The sequence below is a fragment of the Rhipicephalus microplus genome, chromosome X (genome assembly GCF_043290135.1).
Source record: "Rhipicephalus microplus isolate Deutch F79 chromosome X, USDA_Rmic, whole genome shotgun sequence".
Lineage (NCBI taxonomy): Eukaryota > Metazoa > Arthropoda > Arachnida > Ixodida > Ixodidae > Rhipicephalus > Rhipicephalus microplus.
Window position 1 is genome coordinate 286752169 of NC_134710.1, and position 22476 is coordinate 286774644.

The following is a 22476-nucleotide window of genomic DNA, read 5'->3' on the forward strand; positions in this document are numbered from 1 at the left end:
TGAAGTTTATAAATTGCTTTGTACAAGCATTTACACAAAATTACACATAAGAAACAGTGTACGGAAAAGCCACTGAATATGCATTGTACTTGTAGTGCAAGTATACTGGGGATGGTAGATAACAATGTGCAACTATTTTGATCAAAAACTTGCTATGCCAGGTATTATGCATGATGCATAGATTGCTGCTGACAGGACCTATTGGACAGAAGCTGCGCTTTGACTCGTACAAGAATTCACAGAAAAATGAAATAACTGAAAGAAGACTAACCAGCCTCACTATGTCAATCGGCATGTCAGTTTCATGACAGCGAACAGTGAAGCACTAAGAGACTGCATCTGCGACAATTTAATGTTCATTTTCTCTCTTTGTCTCTCTCTTTTATGCTGCATCAGAAGATGCGTCAATTCAGAAAGAACCACGCAGAGTACCTTCAAATAATGGGCTGGTAGGGGAACTGAACCAGCATTGAGCACTTTGAAAAAAACCTGACTGGGTTGGTGAAAAACTGGCCAGGCACATTTCATTATTTTTTTACATTTCATACTGTCACTTTTCGTTTTAATTACATAGCCCTGTACCATTCTGTAATTGCTAAAAATGGGTTACATATGTACCATTCATGTTTGTGGCCCTTTCAGAACAGCGGTATCCAAATGGAAAATTTACTTATGAACAACTTATGGGCACCTTGATGATAGTATAACTGATGAACTATCATGGGCTCAGGGACATATTAGCTCTGCTGTTATCGAATCTAGGACTGTCAGAAGATATGGCTGCAGCTGCATTCAAGACAATCAAGACAAGAACATTGCGATATAAATGAGCATTTTATCAACCTTTTTAGCCTCAACACATATATATTCCTTCTTTTCAAGAACTATTACCAAATGGAACGTTCAACTACTGAATTATTCTCTCTTCTCTAATGCTCGACTGGTGATACTTATGTTCATATTGTACTAAATTTGTCTTGTTTTCTGCAGTTCATAAATTTTTCTTTTATGCTCATAAACTCATCTCTTAGGAAGTTGAGAAGATTTTCGTGCATGTTCATTGTTATGTACAGTTGTGTAACCAACCTTGTTTTTGATGGATCTTTCCGGCAACTATTCTTTGTACTGGAATGAAGTGCTGAGCGCTTTATTCGAGTGTTATGAAACCTCATTGTTAAAATAGCACCTTCCGTCACACACATATTAGCGTTGCAGTCATCATCTGCCTTCAGTGGACAGAAAGAATGCTGCCACCCTACTACCCTTTCTGTTATGTTGTGCCGGTAAATAGGTACGTATTCTTGCTCACTAGACACTTCATAGCAATCATATTTTAATGTTCCTCCAAATCCCAATTTCACTCTATGTTGCTAGCTGATATGTCATAATCATCATTGCCAGAATAAGCCATTATTCGATGTCAATCGTAGTATGAAGGCCTCTTCCAATGATTTTCTACTTAATTTGTTTTTCGCATGCCAATTTGATTTTATTCCGTAAAATATGCTCATGTGTATGTGCAATGAAGTTGCCACATCTGTCTGGAGGTATGGAATCAAACCCCAGTTCTAAGGAGGGTGCCAGCCAAAAATATCTCCATCCTTGTATCTAAGGATATTATTTTGTCAGGGGGGTCTGGCAGATATTTTCGGGAGTGTTTACAGGTGCATGTACAATACAAAATAAAATTTCAGGGGGAGAACTGAACACCCCTAACCACCCTTGCTGTGCTTACATTCTCTGCGATAGCTTTCCTATCAGCTGAATTGGGTGCTTGCCATGCTGAGCTGGTAAATTTGCTCACTTTGTAAGAACTAACCAACAGTAACAGGAACAAAAATAATTCAATTTGGTTATCCATCTTACTACCATTGAGTCTATCAGCATAACTTTTGACAAACCCTAAAATTTTGCAGAATCTTGAAAGAATTATTAACGAAGTCATAAAAGATCAAGCGTCTACTTAAATGACCCATCCAAAATGTGGGCACAGTCTGCATCACATTCTATCTAGAACTTCGGAACTTAGTTTGTCTGATTGAAATATCTCCCATGCTTACATAATAGGTCAGTGCAGTACAAAAAGAAAAGAAAAAAGATTGAACAATATAATTTCTCAGCATTTTAAATCCATGACACAAGTTTATAATTAAAAAAAATTTTTTTACACAACACATCAATTGCACGAAGGACTTGAATTTATGAAGGCTAGCAGGCAACAATTGAAGCTGCACTTCAATAAAATTCTACATTAACAGGAAGTACTTTTCATACTGTCATGTTGCATGCCAAGTCCATAAATTATTTGTAATTAATTATAAGCCCATATAGTAACTAGCACATCCTGTAAGGCCATAAAATGTGCCATTTGTTTACATTTTATTTTTTAAATATTAAACTCGTTTTTAACAATCTGCCAGCATAGCTGCAAGATTTTTTTTTTATTTCACTGCTTCTGGCTTGTACAAATTATTTTCTTAATACTGACAATTCATAATGAACTAATTTTAGTATATAGATTCTACATACAGCAGTCTATCAGTAAAAGGAAATTTAATAATCGAAACTGCTGCCTAAACAGGTGCTGACACAAAAGTTTTCAGTTGTTTTCCTGTGACAGAGAAAAGGTCAAGCCTTTGAAAGCCTAGAAAATGTACTGCTAACCGAAAGTTCACCCTAAATTTAAATGAAACAATTGCCTCCAGCATAATTGGTTTTATACTTGGATTCTCCACCCTTGTTCGTCCTTCAGTAAACAGAACTCTTGTTAAACAGAACACATTTTCTTGGTTTTTTCAGGTTCCGTTTAAGACAAGTCTGCTGTACTAAAATTTTATGAAGACTTTGTTAAGTCGCCACAAATTGCTGTTCTTCACCTTGATACCAATGGCTTGTAGCACTGGATTGAATGCTTCCTTTCTCATCTTTTCCAATTTTATTTGCAGAGTTCAGTTTTATTTCACTTTACCATGGCAAACTAACTTAGTAAATAAAAAGATATATGTAAAGTCTTCAGTGTACTTAAAAGAGCACTGATACAAGTATTTTGCACTTTTTTCTTTTTTTTTTTGCGATAGGTAGATTATGATTCCCTTATCACGGCTGGAAACTTCATTTGCACGTGTGTGCAATGGTCATTTATTTAGGGACGTACTTAGAGTTGCCAGCCGCAGTATCGTTTTCAAAGGGCTCCGAGCCGGGCAGTAGTAGTTCCATTTGCAAGGTAAACACAACTGGCCACATGGCCGCCCTAAATTGTGACATGGGCGCCGCACCAAAGTCGCAGACACGGAAAGAAAAATCGTTGGTAGCACAAGCACAAGGTGCGTGCCAAGCAAACAGCTAACACAAACTTCTGACACAAGTTTGCTTACACTCCTGCCGCATTAATATCAGTTAATATCAGTGTTTGGAGGGGCTTCCCACCTCACTCAGTTGCACGGCATATACTTGAAAATTGATTTTAAATATGTTCTAGGCTATATTTGCCCTTAATATTTCATAGATGTTTATATCTCTAGAAAAATAAGTTTCTCTCATTATCTTGCCTTCGAAATTTTGTGTCAGTGCTTCTTTATTGATCACGTGTTCATAACTCCAGATCGAAGAAATGTTTCATGTTGTGCTCGGTTGTTCTTGCCATGCCATGCCATGTCAGGGTTTCTTTTCAGGTAGTTCACATCTACAAAGCTTTTGCACCTGCAGTATATAGACAACAGCTGGTGGTGAATTGAGATCACCTCAGTTAGAAAAGCTAAGCAGCAATGACATGATATATTCAAAGAACTGTCTTTATTGTGCATGTTTCTGTTGAACAATATGAAAATGACCAACCAGAAATCTTTATGAACACAAATTTTTTTTTTCTGGCATTGGCAATGAAGGGAATTGGGCATACGCATTATTTGGCAGGATTGCATGTACATGCACTGCTAAGTTTCCACCTTGTTCTGAATGCTCTTGCACTCTTGGACTTTGTACATATGTATACATCTTATATATATAATATATATATATATATATATATTTGCATAGTCCCACATCACATATTGTACAGTGCATTCGATGTTCCTCATGCCCAGCCTGCTTTTCACACTGCGGAAAAACACTTTCAGCATTTTCAATGAGTGGTAACAAACTCTCTGGATTAGAATGAGCTTTACGATGAGCCAAATGCATACAATAAGGCAGAGGCACTGCAAGGAAAAAAAACTATTTACAAGTACACATAAGACTACATTATTTGCCGAGTTTCCTGCTGCATCCTAAAAATAAGTGCAGCCTCTCACAAGCCTACAGAGCAATCAGCGTTGCCAGTTAGTAGTGAGAATTGTAGCGTCAAGAGTGCAAAATCTTTTGGCCCCATCTTGTGAAATAACTATGCGGCACTGATAAACAAAATTGGAGTACTTAATCTGACAAAACTGTAGTATACCGGCAGGTCTCCGGGATTGAGCAAGATTCAGCACATGCAGAAGATACTTAAAAGGCTGGAAGAGACATTTCTTTTTTTAACAATTCTCGGTACGTTTAAGTGTCTGCTACACTTGTGTGTGCGCTGACCAGGGTGAGCTGTTAAAAGTTTGAATACTGATTCACTGCTTATTGTTAGTCACAAAGAGTAGCTGAAATGCTGTAACCAGTTATTATCACAATCTTATTTACAAATAATAACAATAAAACGAAAAAAAAAACCTAAGCTACACTTTTGTCAATACAGCACATTCTTACAATCTTGAGTAACTGTGAGCAAATTGGCATATGCTTGCCAGAGCAAGTACAATATGAATGTATGTAAAACCAATGTTTACTTAAAAGTATGCTTAATACTTTTTGTCCTAAAGTCTCCAGTTGAAATCTGCAATGTCACAGATGGGTTTTATTTTAACACGATAGCTGCCACTTCACAAAATGCAGAGCTTTTATTTTTTTCTGACTTTTAGATTTTCCAGAGTTTGATTATGTGACAGCACTGGACTTAGATAACAGAGCTGAAGTTGTTAAAAAAAGAACTATACATAAGGGGAAAAAAACGCCTAGCCATTTGAACCTAGATTATGTTTTGAAACCAACTGTCATCTGATGGACAATTATCTGCTACTTTGCCAATGGTCAGTGTACTCATATCTGTTAATAAAGTGAAGAATATAGATGGGTGTACCAAATGCATTACAGCTGAATTAAAATAACAAAAACGACATAGCTGTGACTTCGGCAGTCAGAAGTGTGCCTGATTATCATGCTCTGGAAAGCAAAGATGAATGTTCCTAGAAGCCATGCTCAGTGAAAAGTAGAAGCTTTAAAGGGACCACAAGAATCCACCACTATTAGCCACGGTACTCTTTTCTATTTAGGTATTGTACAAAAGCAGCACTTTTGAACATTCTTTGCACAGACTATTGTGTACAACATTAAAAGACAGTGCCAAACCTGTCTGAGAGTTGAAGCAAATCTTGAGTAGTTCAGTAGTAGTTCAAGAGACAAGCAGATGTGAAATGAGAGCACACAGCATGCAACATGGGAAATTCCTTCAGAAAGGGCTTAATATTGGCCACCACCACGAGCTACATATAACTCATTTTAAGGACTTTTTGTTCAATCATCAGTAATGTAAAAAATATTGATAGAACTGAAGAATTGGGAGGATTTTTCAAGGTTTCTGCATAATAAAAAATTAACAATATTGATGGGGTGAGCTTATGAGGCATTATAAGACCAGCATTGCTTTATACATGGGTAAAGGTAACTTTAACGAGTGTTTTTCTTTCTTTTTTTTCTACGAGGAAAGGAAATGTTTGCTCAAACAAGGATACTGCAATGTATCTGTGGAATGACAGAGAAAGCAAAGTGACTTATATCCGAGTATTGTTAATAAAGCAGCAGGCTAGAGGAATAGAGCAGCAAGGGAGCGTTAAAAGTTGTAGCAATCTCATAAGAAGGGTGATTAAAAGAGTTTGGCTGTTTAGTGAGCTAAAGTTAAATTGGCAAGAATGTCAGAAAGGTCAACTCTGGTGGCAAAATATTATTGATGAGCCCTGAAAGACTAAGAAGCTGGTGTAAAAGTAGATGACTGGTAGGACAAACTCTAGTAAAGCATGGACAGGCCTTTTAAAGATGAAACAGTTGGGCAAAGCATCAGAACAGATTTATCATAAATAATGCTTTATGCTGCTAGACAGAAACCTGCCTATGAGCTTTACTCCTAAGCAATAATCCATTGGTATAAAAATAACATTCTGGTCTCAAATTGAGCCGTTTCATGGAACACTTAGAACTTGAGTGCATGATCGCAACACATATGTTGGAGGCTGACTATATTAAAATGTACTGGGACAGAGCTACCTCATGTCCATGGCACTCGCTGCCTGAAGCCTGCTTTTGACTTTTATTAAATCAATCACCAAGCAAGAGCATTCCTCCAACATATGGAGTGACACCACTGGGCATTTCTATACATAGCGAATCTATAAACCTACAAAAATAAAAAAATAAAACATGTGTACATAAAATCTTTGTGAGTGTCTACATGTAGTCCATCACAAAGATAATCAGCGAATCAGTCTTTCACTGAAGAGCACAACACACACTGTTCTTGGGAAGCTCAGTAGAGTAGTCCACCTCCCAGAATATATATATATATTGTTTCTTTCAGTCTGCACTGCACAATGGCTTAGATAAATACAGAGTCAGTGTGAGTAAGTCCTGGCTGCTGCATCGTCTGCTGCTTCGAGTCAGCTGATCCACCCAGTGCTTGTCCCAAAGGACTGGAAATGCCTTCTGACCAGTCGGACTGTGCTGAATGGGGAGAAGAACTGGACCACTGTCCTGGCGACTCTGGTGATGGCGTCAGGTAGGTCTCGCCCGGATGAAGATAGTGCTGAGGTGTGACCTCAGCCCCACTGCCATGGCTGTGCTGAGATGGAGGTGTAGGGTAGTGGTAGTAGGCGGGCTGTACTGGGTAGTCATATGTTGGGCCCCCTTGCTGCAACTTGTGCTGATGTGCAGCTCGCATGGCAGCCATATGAGTAGGCGATGTTGGAAGCGAGGGTCTCTGCTTGGCAGGTGAAGAGGCCATGCCATAGCTGCTCATACTGGAAGGAACAGAGGTCTGGCGTTGATGCTGCTGCTGCTGCTGTTGCTGCTGCTGCTGTTGCTGCTGCTGTTGCTGCTGCTGCTGTTGCTGCTGCTGCTGTTGCTTCTGCTGCTGCTGCTGCTGCTGCTGCTGCTGCTGCTGTGAAATGGCAGCAGGACCTGTGTTAGCATAGGCTTGCAGATCGTACACTCCAGCATAGACAGGCCCCACACAATCCTCATAGCACGGTGGTTGCTTAGTAAAACTTGCCACCGCCTCTTGTGGCATAAACAGGGGTCCCCCTGGTGACTCATGAGGTGAGTCAAGCGAGTGTGCAACGTCTGGTAGTGGTGGTGGATCTCTAGACTTTTTAATAGATGGTGTCCTCCTCTTCAGAATAGTAACTGCAGCAGCATCAGTTTTTGGTGATGTTGCTGACATGTCAAGCTGCTGCAGGGCACTGTTTGCACCATTCTTGACCAGTGGCTGTCGTCGCTTGCCCTTGGCAGATTTAGTAGACCCAATGACTGTTGGGCTTGACAGGAGCATTGGTGGGCTGGACAGCCCTGAAATATGGGGGCTTGGCACATACTTGTCCAACAGTTCGACGATATCAAGGTGCATGCGATCACGAGCAACATCACGTGGCCGCCTGTCCATGTGATTGGTGATGTCTCGATTAGCTGCATGGTCAAGCAATGCCTGCACCGCTTGCAAGCTTCCTTCACGTGCCGCAAGAAACAGAGGGGTCTCTTCATGCACATCTTGAGCATCACGATTGGCACCATGAGCCAAAAGCATACGCACTGAAGCAACATCATTGACAGCAGCCGCCCAGTGAAGTGGTGTACGCGAGTCAGAGTCTGCAGCATTGACATCTGCTTCTGCATTGATGAGGTCTTCGGCCATACCCTCCATAGCAAGGCGAATTGAAAGGATGAGTGGAGTCATCCCGTTGTTCATCTTGGCATTTAAATTTGTGGCACGACTTCGCAGAAGGATCTGCTGGTAAAGAAAAAGGGAAAGACAAATATATATAAGGCAAGTTTCACCAACCTTATGCCAACTACCACTTTTGAGTCTGTCTCAGTGTAACTATGTATTTCCTGTTGCCAAGCATGAGGATGACAACCACTAGTATATCTTGCTCACAAAGAGCACCATGTGACAATATAATTCACATCTGTAATAACATTTTGATCAAGTATCCTGCATTAAAAATTGGACCAAAAGAACAGAACTGTGTTGTGTCAAAAAATGGTTACCTGAAACACTCCTACAGCATCCGCTGCTATAGCTGCGTGAAGTGGTGTCCTCCCAGAGCTGTCCTGTGCATTGGCATCAGCTCCAGCATCAAGAAGTCGTTTAGCAGCATCAGCCCGGGCATAGCGAGCAGCAAGGTGCAATGATGTTTCGCCAGTCTTCTCAGTAGTGCTGCCAAGCTGGGCACCTTGCATTAGCAGGTCTTGAATCATGCTAGCAGATCCAGTGTCCTCTTCTCCGGGCTCCTCCCCAGTATCCACACCACCACCACGAAATGATGCAAGCATCAAAGGTGTCAGACCACCTGCAAGCGGCACAATTCGTGTCAACTCATCTTAAACGAAGCTCTAAATTTCATAATGTGCACACATGTCATGCAGTTATTATTATTATTATTACTGTGCAGTAATATTTGTGTGAAAAGCATGACAACAATGATTATGGGAGAGGATTAGGAGATGAATGAAATAGGTATCTTGCAGTTTTTTTTTTCCCAACATAATTACTAACACTTTAGAAATACTCTCTTGTCACTTTGGCAGTTTATCATGTAGTAATACAACTTTCATATAGAAATATTCTACAACTATCAAATCATCCACTGAGCTCAATTATGATGCCTTTCACTCTATCACAAATCTCCACTGACGCCAACAGGGATGTAGTGAATGAATGTTTGAAACATTGCACAGATTCTCGAGTGTAATTAGAAGATATTGTGAACTTTTGTGATGTATTAACCCTTGGGATGTTAACTGTTAAACACAAACTGAAAGGCTTGCAAATTTCAGATCCTGTTATACAAACATTATAGGCAAACTTTGTTCGCACTGCTAAAATATACTGAGAACCTCAAGTCTTGTCAATGATAATTAGGTATGCTTGCTCGTGACCATGTGACATAGTTTTCTTAAAAGACTCCTGACAGCAAAAGTTTTGTTTGTGACTTTTTTGCAGTGATTTGTATCTTTGTGTATGGCAATGCCGAAATTGAATCGTAAATGCTCCAACACATTGTATAATTTATGCTAACATCGTTAATTTTGTAGGATTTTGTGTCAGTGCAAAACGCCCGCCTAAATACTTTAAAAAACTAGCGCCCCAGAGAGAGACAGTGCCCGAGACTACGTGCCCTCAAGCTTTGGTTACGCTGAACGCCCTGTTTTCAAATAATGGGACCTGCGAGTGGTAAAGGTCCTCGCTTCTGTGGCATATACAGAATTCACGACGTACATAAAAATATGCATCAAAGTTGCATTTTATATAATTTAACTGCAAAAATCATAGAAAGGTCACTATTTAAAGCTGGAAAATGAAAATAATTTTCGTTTTGGTCAGCAGCTTCATAATTCAGGATTTGAAGGGTAAAATGAAACACATTTTTTTGGACCCTTCAGAACGATTCTGTTTAACAAGAGTCTACTGTACAATGTGAACCTTTTCTTGCAACACGAGTTGATAAGCTGCTCCAAGTCATATTCATGAGAGCTTCTATAACTGAAATAAAACTTAGGGTCACCTTGAGTTCTGAGTTATCAAGAGCCCCATGCATGTCTGCAACATCTAAGAGGTCAGAAACATCAACCATTCATCAACGTATGATTCACATTTTTTATGCGCCCGTGGTGTCTGTATCTTTTTGTCCATGTGTATGTTGTACACAAAAAAAGCCATGTATGTAATACATTTGATCTATTTTATAACCTCTCTATTGGTGTTTCCAGCTGAGCCAGCATTGCATGTTTATTTTACTGCATGACATGAATATTGCAATCAATGTACGCACATTTTTTCTGGAAAAATCGGAGCAAAGTTGTGGATGTCCTTATTATGCGGGGCAAATTTTATGAAAACTTTTCTGCCATAAGCGGAAAATGCAGAAATAAAAAAAAAGTTAGGTCCCTCAGCCTTTCGCTGTTTGCATACGCTGAGAGTGTTTTGAAACAGCTTCTTTGCTGCACTTCACTCATCTTTGGTGGTTGACGGCACTATCTTCAGCAAGCTGCCCCCCACCCACCCACCTACTCCGCACGCCATAAAAGCGTTTTGTGGCTATTTTTTCTCGCAATCGTCTGACCACAACTATAGGCACTATATCGCAACAGTGGTATCTGCTGTAATCTCGAGGGGCGCCCAGAAGCGTGTGCTACGACGCACTTTGCCAACTTTGCGGCTACCCTTCACAAAGACCGCAACGACGCCATTGACATTGCATCAAGTAACCAATATTGCAGAAAGCGACCACCGAAGCATTAAAACAAGCCATCGATAACAAGATTGATGACAAAATACGGCCACCACCTCGCTATCCACATGAGAAGTTACTGTAGAAAAGGTAGCCTATATCTTGCATTCCTTGAAGTACGCACGGATAACTACATAGCATGAAGAGCAAATTGTTGTGGAAATAGTCAAGATCTTTTCTGGGGGACAAGAAATTTTCTTCTAGTTTTCCAAAAACCTGTGATGCGATGGCGACGAATGGCCCTTCGCGACAGCCATGACGACAGGAAATCCTGTCGACGTTGCTCGAAAGTTGCGTGCATGTGCTTGAGCCTTAAAGTTTCGTATTTGCAGGAAGCGAGCGTCGGTTGGCACGGGCAGTTTTGTGACCTTCGCTCGCTGTGTGCGGGTCAGCTGCGATGTCTCTACAATCGCACAGTTCGTGAACACCATTATGGTGCATAGATAATTAAAAAAGACTGGGGACGTGCTGCACACAGCTAGGAGAATAATACTGTGCAGGACAGAGGGTGAAGGGAGGAGGAAGCGAGTCGAGGTGGCCGAGGGGGTCGGCATAATAATAAAAGGCAGGAGAGATCTAACAGGCTAGGAGGGGCCAGGTGTTGGTTAGCGTGACTGCAGCGGATGAAGGTAAGGGATGCATTTATTACTCAGTGGAAAAAAAAATCCAAATTTTGACGACTAAAGTTCAGGGTGTGCTTATTATGCGAGTGTGTTCGTTGTGAAAGTAAATACGGTAGTACCAATGGTAGCCTCGGCACCACAAGAAAGAAAAAAATTGTCACGTGATAAGGAAAAGAGGAAGACATGAGCTTTCCTTATCGTAGATCATCCTTTATGCTAGCTTTCAACAGCACTTTCACATATGCGTCCCATCACTGGCAGTCCACTATTTTACAATGAAAGGCACAATTAGGCTCACACATAATTATTGAGAATATGAGTCCCATAACTGGCAGTCCACTATTTTGCAACCAAAGGCACAATTAGGCTCACATATATTTACTGAGAATGTGCAGGATTGAAAAGCAATGGTCTGGAGAATACCTAAAACAGAGCTGCTCAACTACTGCTTACAAACCAATGCTGTAATGTTTTTTTCTTTTTTTTTAAGTTTTCAAAACACTTTGTTTTCTTATTCTGTTCATGAGGTTTGAGCTTAGTACTGTCTCAATAAAGAGGAGCTTTGAAGCATACACACCTGGTCCTCTTACGTCAACATTATGGTCAAGATCACTTCCTTGTGGTGGGGTGAGTGCCTGCAGCACTTCAGGCAGACGGACGTCGGCAGCATCCAAATGTTGCTGGGTCCATGGTCGTGGGTCCCGTTCATCTTCATAGTCTGAGACAACTGTATCCCCACATCCCGAGTCTGGTGAGCTGCGTGCACGCTTCGCTGGAGGTCGCTCCCCCTCATCATCACTCCATGCCTCTGGTGATCCATCACCGTTTGCTTGAGCAACTCTGCAATGTAGTGTGAATAAGTTGTGAATGTGAAAGCAGTAGCACTTCTGCAATTTACCAGTGAAAAGTTACCAACTAGTCAGTCTTACCACTAGCATCTATTAAGCAGCTACGATTAAGAGCCCAATTTCAGCCTCCTCGAGAATTCAAAGACAAGACTAACAGGCAGCTGAGCTAGCTGGAACGTATTCATTCGAAAACAGTGAGCATGCAAACACGAATACAAGAGAATCGTTGAATGAAGAAACGCGTCTAATGATTGAGGCATGGTGGCGTGTCAGTAATAGTGGTAGCACATGCGTGAACCAAACATTGATTAACTTGCAAAAAGAAGAAGTCAAATGCTTTAGCAGGTTATCTCTCACTATGACCCCAACGTGTGCTGGATAAATATACATAGACTATTGCCTGAAAATGTGCAGACAAGTTTTCATGCCTACTTTCTTTTCTACTATGTGCCTTCTCAGTTGTTAGTCAGCATTCGTGGTATCGACTTTTAGCATAAATTAGAGGACAGTTTAGCAGAATCAGTGAATACAAAAATAAATATTAACTCATAGGGAGTTTAACATGAACAGCACCGATAAGAACGCATAGAATATATGGCACAATATGTCTAAAACCAATCAGCATCTTGCATCAATCAGCATCTTGCTAGTAAACAACCTCACATGCATGAGCAGGCATACATACATGCATGCAAACACACAAGCAGCCATTTCTCTGCAGGCTTGAGGATTAAAGGGTCTGACGACCATCCAAAACGTGCAAGTGAAAAAACTGAATTATGATGACAGAATCGAGCATTCTGTGAAAAGCCACAAACATCGCGTTGCCTGGTGACAAGCCTTGGTACTGCACCATAATGAGTTTTTCTCATTGCTGTATGTAGTCTCCTGTTGTGTAAGTTTACCACATTTCACGAATAAAATGAGTAACTTTTAAAATTAAATTAGGCATGCCTACTTTACCCTATGTTTATTACAAAGTAAGGGAAGTTTACTCTGAGAAGCGGGGCTGACTTCGAGGCAACAAGTGGAACCATGTTGAATTGTGGCATATTCGCAGTGAACTGCAGCGTAAAAACCACAGCATATTAACAGGAACAGCTATCATGTTCACCTACGACTGTTTGGAGCATATATTGTGTGCACAACTTTGTGGGTGCTGTAAATCGAAACAGTCTGATAAAAAGTGTTTCACAATGTTTTTTGCATTACCACTCTATGATTAGGCAGAAGTTTAGAATAGGTAAAAATTCAATAGGTAAAATTCAATAGGTACTTCAATAGGTAAAAATTTGTGAACACGGGGCTTGAGCTCCAGTGACACCCCATGTTCCAATTTTTCATCACTCCATAATTAGACACTTTCAGTGGTAAGGTTTCTGTTGCATTAAAGAAAGCAGAAAATTGTACGTCAATTTCTTTAAACTTGTGACTTGCCTCATTTCCTGTCCATCGGGACCCTTACGTCTCGAGCGGCGTCTCTGGCCATTGCTCGTGCTCAGAAATCCCTCTGGAAACCATGTGATGCCTCGAGCACGTTTCTTCTGGGTGGTGAAGAGGACACCAATAAAAAGTCCAGCTAATAGTACACCGATAAGACCGATGACAATGTTCAGTGCACTAGTACGGCTGCCTTCGCCTCCACCACCGCCCTCCTCGCTACCAGAGCCAAGTACTTCTTGAATATGAAAAGGTGTTTCCAAGGCATGTCTGGCCTGTGCTGCTGCCAAAAATTCAGCTGCCTTGGCAGCAGACTGAAAGCATTCACTTCCCTGGGACTTGAGGCAGCGGCGATTGTCAATTTCAAGGTGCACAAGCGTTCTGAAAAACCAGATAAAACTTGGCTCAGCATTTGTGCATTAACATTCCAGTGGTGGCAGAAACATCACAGGTCATCAATGCTTACCCAGTGCGTGGTACTGGAAGGACAGAGTGGTTGGGCATCTGACCTTCAGTTGCTTTCCATGGGTAAATCATAGCCTGACCGTTAGGGTCCTTTTTGAAGAGTACATTCGTGCGCAGTGCATGCCCAATGTCACGAAGGAATGCGACAGTGTTGTTCTTGAAAACCTATAAGATGAAATGCAACTGTGTGGTAATGACCTCACTGAAGCTATGAGGATGTTTTAGAATTTTAGAACTAGTGTTCATTTTCACATTTACAGCAGTAGTGGTTGATGAGTTTTCCCCCAAAATTGAAATGATGTTATTTCGAGACTGTGCCAGTATCACCAAATGCATGAAAAAGACCTTCCTAACATAAACCTAGACAGTACACATGGGTGCACACAATCCTGGTTAATGGGAACATGTCACTACATTAACAGTGCTTTGCAGAGTTTAACTGTTAAGTCCTGGTATCACCCCAGTTTGCTACAAAATTATTAAGCATACACAAAACCCTGATGAAGCTCCACCTCAGTTGTTGCTGTGAGTGCATTGCGGTTTGATAAATATATCTGAAGAAGCCTGCTTCTTTGGTTTCACATTTTGCTCTGACAGATAGCTCATTTAACTGTCTTTTTTGAAGGAGAGATGTGAATCGGAAAACACAATTTGTTTCCAAAATTACATATTTTCATTTTTATTTGCTTTCACAAGTATAGTTTCTCTACTTTCAAGACAAAAAACTGAAGATTTCAAGTAAACTCGAAGTGCCATTAAAATCAATTTTAAAGAGCACAATGTGGCTACTAAAAGCTAGAAGAAGCTAAGTTTCTGAAGCGCCCTGGAAATTGTCACCTTACTTGCCAATGCATTTCACATGCATTGCCAAGGTATCATGATAGAAGAAATCACATTAAAAACATACCTTTTCTGCATATATGACCTTTCACTTATGCGTTTAAAATGCAATTTTCTCAAGACCCATTTTAGGGCAACTTCTTGAGTTTACACTTTATGTTTTTGGTAGTTATGATAGCCTGATCGAATTGAATTTTTGCCCACCTATTCCTTACCTTTTGAAGGATGCAAGTATATTTTTTAAATCTTGATAGCACCTGTATAATTATTGCAAACCTAAAATGAACAGTTAGTAGGGGCTGAGGATTCTAAGCATTTTCAAATTACAATTTTTATTGTCCAATAAAATGTCTTATACACACTCTCTTGACTATTATTTGCATTCTACAGTTAATGTACAGAATGAGTGAAAACTGTAAATGTTTTGTGGCACAAAAAACTTGTTCAAAACTAACTAGTATACATTACACAATGTCATGACACAAAGCTAAACAGCAAAGTGAACTATAAAACTAATTATATAATTGAAATCAGCATAAAATCCAATATATACAGCGAAAATTTTCTTGCCCTGGGCTATAGAATACTTCCAACTTTTTTTCCGAATGGCATCTCCCCTTAATATGTTATATATGTTACATGTAATTTACTATGCTACTAAATATTGTGCAATAAAAACAAGGAACAAACCTCTGGTTCAATAGAAAGCATGATGACAATGGAACCTTCAGCAAGGTATGGGGGTCCTTTTTCACAGTCTAAGCCATCCCAGTTGCATTCTTCGTTGTTGCAGCCTTGATCACAATATCCATTACCATAGTTCCTCATGCAGTAAGTGTCATAGTGTTCACTACAAAACAAACAATAATACAACACTGTCAGTCATATGTTAACTTTGCTAAGACTTCTATAAGACACAAGTATTTTAAATTTTCACTCGGGTATCCTTTGCATTGCTACTGTAGTAAACAAAGCATGCTTACTTGCAACGTTGAAGGTTTTTCTGACAATCAAAACCGTCAAAGAGGCAGTCAATATTGTTGCATTCCATGTTGCATTTACCATCCCTAAACACATCCCAGCATTTTATGGCAGCAGTGCAGTTTATCCAGGGGTTGATACCTAGTTAGTAAAAAAAAAAAATCAGTGTCAGTGCAGAAGAATCAAAGTGCACAGAAAATTTTTTTTTGTGACTCCTTGACGCTAGTGTAACAAATGGCCTCATGAAGCCTGAAATTACCTAATGAACAGTCTCCACCATCAAAGTCACAGGCATATGTGTTGCACTCTTCATCACAATGACGGTTGCCTGCCTTCTTCTCACACCGACGCATTGTGCACTGCTTCTTTTCTTCTTCAAGGGACTTCAAAAATAGGTCATAGAAGCCTTCTACAGGTGATGGCAGACTTCCTCTGTAGCCGCCATCATACTCTTCACAGCGAGGTCCTTTCCACCTGGCAGGGCAATCGCACTCTATCCTGCCACCTGCGACTTCTCTGCAAACGCCTCCATTTCGACAGGCCCCTAGTGTGCATGCACTCTTACTGAGTTCCTCTTCAATGATTTCACATAGGCTTCCAGACGTTCGATGGGGGCAGACACAGGAGTGTCCCCGACATTGACCTCCATTACGGCATGGCCACTTGTCAGTGCAGCTCTGGTTGGCACAAGTCTCACCACGGAAACCTTCTTGGCAGATGCAGATTGGTCCACGAGGTCCAGCAGCACAAATACCACCATTCAAACAAGGGTTTGATGAACATGGATCCATTTTTAGCTCACAGTGCCTACCAGCATGCCCAGGGCGACAGTCACAACGGTAATCATCAATTAGCTGGACACAGTCCAGTGTGCCCACAGGATCACACGGCTTCGAGAGACACTCATTGACGTCTCCTTCACACCGTGGTCCCACATATCCTGGCCTGCATTCACATTCATAGCCATTCACTCTATCAAGGCAAGTTCCACCATGATGGCAAGCCCCTTCAAAGCATTCATTGACGTTGTGTTCACACAAAATGCCTACTGTCCCGTGACGGCAAGAGCAGGCAAATTTGTTGACAAGGTCGTGGCAAGTGCCTCCATTGTGACATGGATTAGGGTCACAGTCATTGATATTGTATTCACAGTTGAGTCCTTGGAAACCTTCTGGACAGTCACATTTGTACTGGCCTATTAGGTTTTGGCAGGTGGCTCCATTTTGACAAGGGTTGCTAAGGCATTCATTGACTTCACGTTGGCAATAGCTGCCTTCATAGCTTTCAGGACAGATGCAGCGATGGCTGTTCCCAACATCTTCACATGTGCCGCCATGCTCACACAGGTCTGTTACTTTGATACCTGCACACAAATAGCACTTTTCAGGTCATTTCCATATTTATAAAAAAAGGGGGGATTTTGCAACAGCTGGAACAACTGCAGAGACTGATGTTTATTTAATCATTTTGTTCTTGGGTATTGCAGTTTTATAAATTCAGACCAACCTTTTTGGGATGCAGCATCTTCACATGAGACCATCGATACGTCACAAAGCAGACCAGTCCAGCCAGGTTTGCAGATGCACCGATATGTGTTATTGGACTGCTTGCAAGTAGCTCCATTGAGACAAGGTGTTTTTGCACACCAATCGACCAGCATCTGCAACATAAAAAAAAATGCGGTCAGGATTACATTGACCTGACCAACCGCTTCATTTTGTTAAAAGAAAAGAAAAAGAAGGAAGCTATTAAAACTAAAATAGCAATCTGTAGTACTATAGTGACATCTATAATAAAAGAATATATTTCCTTTGCACTACAGTAGTGCCAAAATTCGGCACTCTCCTCCAGCCAATAAAACACTTCATTATACTCTGTAAATGAGTTGGCAAAGTTTTTCATATATTAACTGCATGCCATAAAAGTGAATAATATCCAGAGTAACAAACAATTTATCTGAAGAATAACTGGCATTATTGTACACAATGTACACAAGCTCTTACTACTACAGTGTGTCACTTACACAATCAAAAACAGTCTCGGCTACTGAAAAACATTAGTCCAATATGTTGTAGCTCAGTAGTTCACGTTTAGCATGAAATTCAAGAAAACAGTGACGTGTCATCACCCACCTCACAACGAGGTCCTGTGTAGCCAAAGGGACAGTGACAGGTGTGGTATCCGATGTGATTGACACAAGTGGCTCCATGCGCACAGGGCTGGGAGTCGCATTCATTGATGTGGTACTGGCAGTTTGAGCCTGTGTAGCCTGGACTGCACTGGCAGGTATAGTTGTTCACACCATCGACACAGGTTCCACCATTCATACATGAACTGCACAAGAGAAAGCAAGGTACATAAATATTCTTGGCAGTACCATTCTTCAGGTGCAGTAAGATTTTGTCAATTTAAGCTCCGTTACAGATTACCTTTCTGAATGAATTTTTTAAAATTAATAACTAAAGTTTCACATGAACAGCACGCTAGATGAAATTGGCCTGCATGAATGCATACCCGATTGTCTAAACCCCTCATTCACATCAGCCATTTCTCTCCCCCCCCCCCCCCCCAAACCATGCTACCCTACCCTATGACAAAGTGACAATACAAAATTTTGAGCTGCAGCCCCCACTATCATAGCTTCTAAGCTTTGCTTACTCTGTCTAAATAGATCAAATTAACTTGTAGCTTGTACAGCTTTAACAAATACCATAGCTCAGACACTATTAGTACATATTACGAGCTCAATTCTGAATTTAATTTTGCAATTTCAAGCCTCTCTTCACACTGCATTATTATGTGCATGACGTTTCATCACAAAGAGCTGCACTTTGAAGCCATTTGCTCACTTGGGCAACTCCTATTGCAAGCTTGTGAATGTTTCCAGCCATCTACTTTGTATCTCAAGCAAGTGCCCCCCAACCCCAAGGGTAAAAGATAATCGAACAAGATTTGAAGGCTTCCCCCTTGCTAGATCGCCAACCAAAATTTAATATAGTGGTAGAAAATTCTCTAAGAAGAATGCACACCTGTGCTTATAATAAAATGTTTTATTGCACACGCATGTATTTACTATTTTTTACTGAAGTAATAAGTGTCATAGTGTGAAATTTTATGTGTTATCACTGGGTCAGGAAAAAAATCAGTATTAAGGATATCATAGTTGAAATCAAAAAGAAATGGGCATCCGCCAGGCACGTGCGTAGCGTGTAGGCAGGATAACCGCTCGTCATCTTAAGGGTACCTGACTGGATTCCCAGAGAAGGCAAATGCACGAGGGGGAGATAGAAACTTAGGTGGGCTGATGAGATGAAAAATTCGTATAATGTGGCAGCAGAAAGCACAAGACCGGGTTGAGTAGCAGATCATGGGAGAGGCCTTAGCCATGCAGTAGGCGTAGTCAGGCTGATCATGATGATGAAAAGGCGGAAGAGCATTCTTCAAATGTTCCGACAATATGTTACCAGTCAGAATGCAGCCCCGAGGCACCACACTGTAAAAGCACTAAGAAATCGTGCACATGTCTAAACTCTCTGAACTTATGTTCCTAGGAATCACTGCTGCGAAATTCTGTTGTGCAGAACAGGTTGAAAACATGGTGGGAGTGAAGGGGAGCGCTTGCTCGTTTATTGGTACATATTTCAAATCGTCCGACAAAGGGAAGGGGCACTTGCTCAGGCAGGTGCTCTTGCTTGGGATTTTGCGGTGCTGTACTTTTCATTAGTCTGTCATTATCTAATTGCTATTGAGTTATGTGGCAGTGCGTACAAAATATATATGGCATTATTTAATAAATTATGTTTTCAGAAATAAGTGGCATATAAGTGCTCAGCTGAAGATAGCTGATGATTTCAAAATAATAGGATGTAATGAGCCCACAACATTCAATAAATTGAACCTTCATGTAACAGGTGGGCGTAACGAACAATTGCCTTAACATATTATCCACTAAAAAAAAAAAACATGTGGGCAAAGTCTACTTTAGTCTACCAGTGCTCTCATCTGAAGCACAATACTCAATGATGTTAAATTAACAAGTATTTGGATTACTTCTGAAGCCAATGTTTCAAAATAAGCACAGACTGTCCAGGTACCCTTCATATCTAGTTGATATGTCAAAAACGAGCAGGTTCTCAATGTTGGCTTCTGAATGATGTGCATTCTCTCTCTATTTGTTTGAGATTATTTGGTTAGTCATGCTCGTGTGAAGAAGAATCAAACAAGCATTACTAAATTTTGTCAGAACATTATGTAAGCTAGAACTTCTTTTTGTTTCTCTGATCATGATTTTTTTTTTTTCAAAACCTCTTTAGCACCCCGAGCAGAGGCTAATGAAATATAATTTGATAAGCTTAAAATTATGGTATTAATATACACACACAGTAGCTGTTAAGAGTATGTTAATTAAAAGATTTTTTTTCTCTATAAGAAACCTAAATTATATATACACACACTATGGTCAGGTACCACTTATTGTAAGTACAAATGAACATTTTTGCCACACACATTTGGTTGAGGTTTATCACAACCACAAAGTGTGAATGTATGTGCCATCCTCATCCTAAACCAAGTATGTACTATCCTCAACCAAGTGCACGCAGCAAAAATGTTTGTTTGTTTACAGAACAGCTATATATTCTTGGCCCATATCTGAATTTTGCATGCAGAATACCTATGCAAATAGCACTCTATAACTGGTAGCATTATTACTAATGAAACTTAAGAGCTTTATATGTTAACTTCAGACTCATGCCCACAGAAAAATCTTTCTGCTGGAAGTAGTAGTATGTAAGCATGTGAAAAGTTTTAAATACCTAATCTAAAAGGAAAATTTGTCATTGGGCCAGCTAGTTTTATGCATACATTTTTGCATAAAATTATGAAGTGAGACTGAAGCAAGTATGCAAGCACAAAACGTGAAGTGTCTGCCCTATGTCTAAAAAGCCACTCTGTTGTTAGTCAAGCAAAACAAATATGTATTCAAAGCACTAAGAGTAAGCGAGTCTCAGTATGCATCTCTTGAACTAAATCGTGCCCTAGTCAACCTTTCTGTGAACTTGTGGCATTGAAGCTGGCATTTATCAAAGGCTGTCATGATTAATAGTGCAATTGTGGCAGAAATCAAGTGTTTTTAAAGCCTTCTTTTTCTCCTAAACAACTAAATTTATATTAAGAACAACCAACATTTGTATTTTACAGTGATGCATAAATCAGGTTTAATATAAATTGTGCTCAAAGAATTCGCACCCCATTTATACGCTCTAGTGCATATGAGAGAATTAAAGGCTTACCTTGACGTGCAGTCTTGGTCATTTGTTTGACAATTTGTGCCACTGAAGCCAGGCAGACATGCACAGGCATAGCTGTTGACGTAGTCATTGCATGTAGCACCATTGAGGCAAGGGTTGCTGGCACATTCATCGATGTCTTCTGAACAGTGCTTGCCACCAAAGCCGTCCACACAAAGGCAGTTGTACTCTCCTATTCCATCTAGACAAGTGCCTCCATTCTGGCAGGGATCTGTTCAAAGTGCAGGTAGCAAAGGTATCAAAAACTGTTAGAAAACATACTACAGTAGCCCTGTAGAAAGCCACATTAAGAACAATAATAATAATTTTTTAGCTAATCAGTATAATTTGTTTGCATAAATTGAGCTTATATTGCCATCTACAATGACAAATTTACTAGAAAACAACTCACAGGATGCACAGTCATCAGTGTTGATCAGGCAATCCCTCCCTTCATATCCTTTGGTGCAGGCACATTCGTAGGAGCCATTCGTGTTGATGCATGTGGCTTCATTGCGGCACGGTGATGACACGGCGCACTCATCAATGTCCTCATCACAAAGCCTGCCAGTAAAACCAAGCTTGCAAGAGCAGGCAAAATCTAGATAGTTTGAAGATGGCGAACACTGTGCCCCATTTCGGCACTTGTTTGGTGAACAGGGATTCAGTTCAACCTCGCATGTTGGGCCAGTGAAAGGCACTTCACACACGCAGCGGAATGTGCCCACTAAGTCAATGCAACTTCCTCCATTGCGACAAGGGTTCGGACTGCAGTCATCCAGGTTGGTTTCGCAGTTGCGCCCAGAGTAGCCTTCTATGCAGGCACATGAGTAATTATTCAGTGCATCATGGCAGCTCCCTCCGTGCTGGCATGGGTTAGACTGACACTCATCAATGTCTTGTTCACAGCGATGGCCCCCATAGCCAGGAGGGCAGTGACAGACAAAATGATTGACTTCATCTTCACAGGTACCACCATGCTGGCATGGGTTGCTTGCACATTCGTTCACATTGGACAGGCACCGAGCATCAAAGTAGCCACGAGGGCAGTTGCACTTGAAGCCGTTGATGAGATCAATGCAAACACCTCCATTTGCACAGGGGTTGCTGGCACATTCATTGATGTCTGTTTCACAATGAATACCTGAAAACAGACAAAATATCAATCATCACTCTTACTTTCTGTAGTAAGCTCTCATATGGGCATTATAAGTATATCAAGTTGGTTGTCAAAATTCTGATTCATGCATTAAGCTGCATATTTGGTTAAAATATGTTGACAAGTATGTTATTAGAAAAATTAATGCTGCACCAGTGGATGCATCTTATGTAAAGCAGAGTACAGCACAAAGTTAAACACTAAATACAAGTAGTGAGTATCAGAAAACTATAAACGAACACAAAGAATGAT

At 40.5% G+C, this 22476-nt stretch overlaps 1 protein-coding gene across 3 annotated transcripts in view; it reads right to left on the reverse strand.

The window, feature by feature from the left end:
• Positions 1–3775: 3775 nt before the first annotated feature.
• Positions 3776–22476, reverse strand: part of N (neurogenic locus Notch protein) — an 87047-nt gene continuing 68346 nt past the window's right edge. For 2 of the 3 annotated variants that reach the window (XM_037413912.2, XM_075879271.1), the window contains 12 exons: positions 21478–22209; positions 21069–21297; positions 17910–18111; positions 17284–17437; positions 16037–17140; positions 15780–15918; positions 15487–15646; positions 13958–14121; positions 13489–13872; positions 11781–12043; positions 8338–8639; positions 3776–8077 (listed from right to left, as the gene is read on the reverse strand). In XM_037413912.2, the coding sequence (XP_037269809.2) occupies positions 6671–8077; positions 8338–8639; positions 11781–12043; positions 13489–13872; positions 13958–14121; positions 15487–15646; positions 15780–15918; positions 16037–17140; positions 17284–17437; positions 17910–18111; positions 21069–21297; positions 21478–22209 (5240 nt within the window). In that variant the 3' untranslated portion in view covers positions 3776–6670. The remainder of the gene's footprint in view (positions 8078–8337; positions 8640–11780; positions 12044–13488; positions 13873–13957; positions 14122–15486; positions 15647–15779; positions 15919–16036; positions 17141–17283; positions 17438–17909; positions 18112–21068; positions 21298–21477; positions 22210–22476) is intronic. The other variant, XM_075879270.1, reaches the window with a different exon arrangement.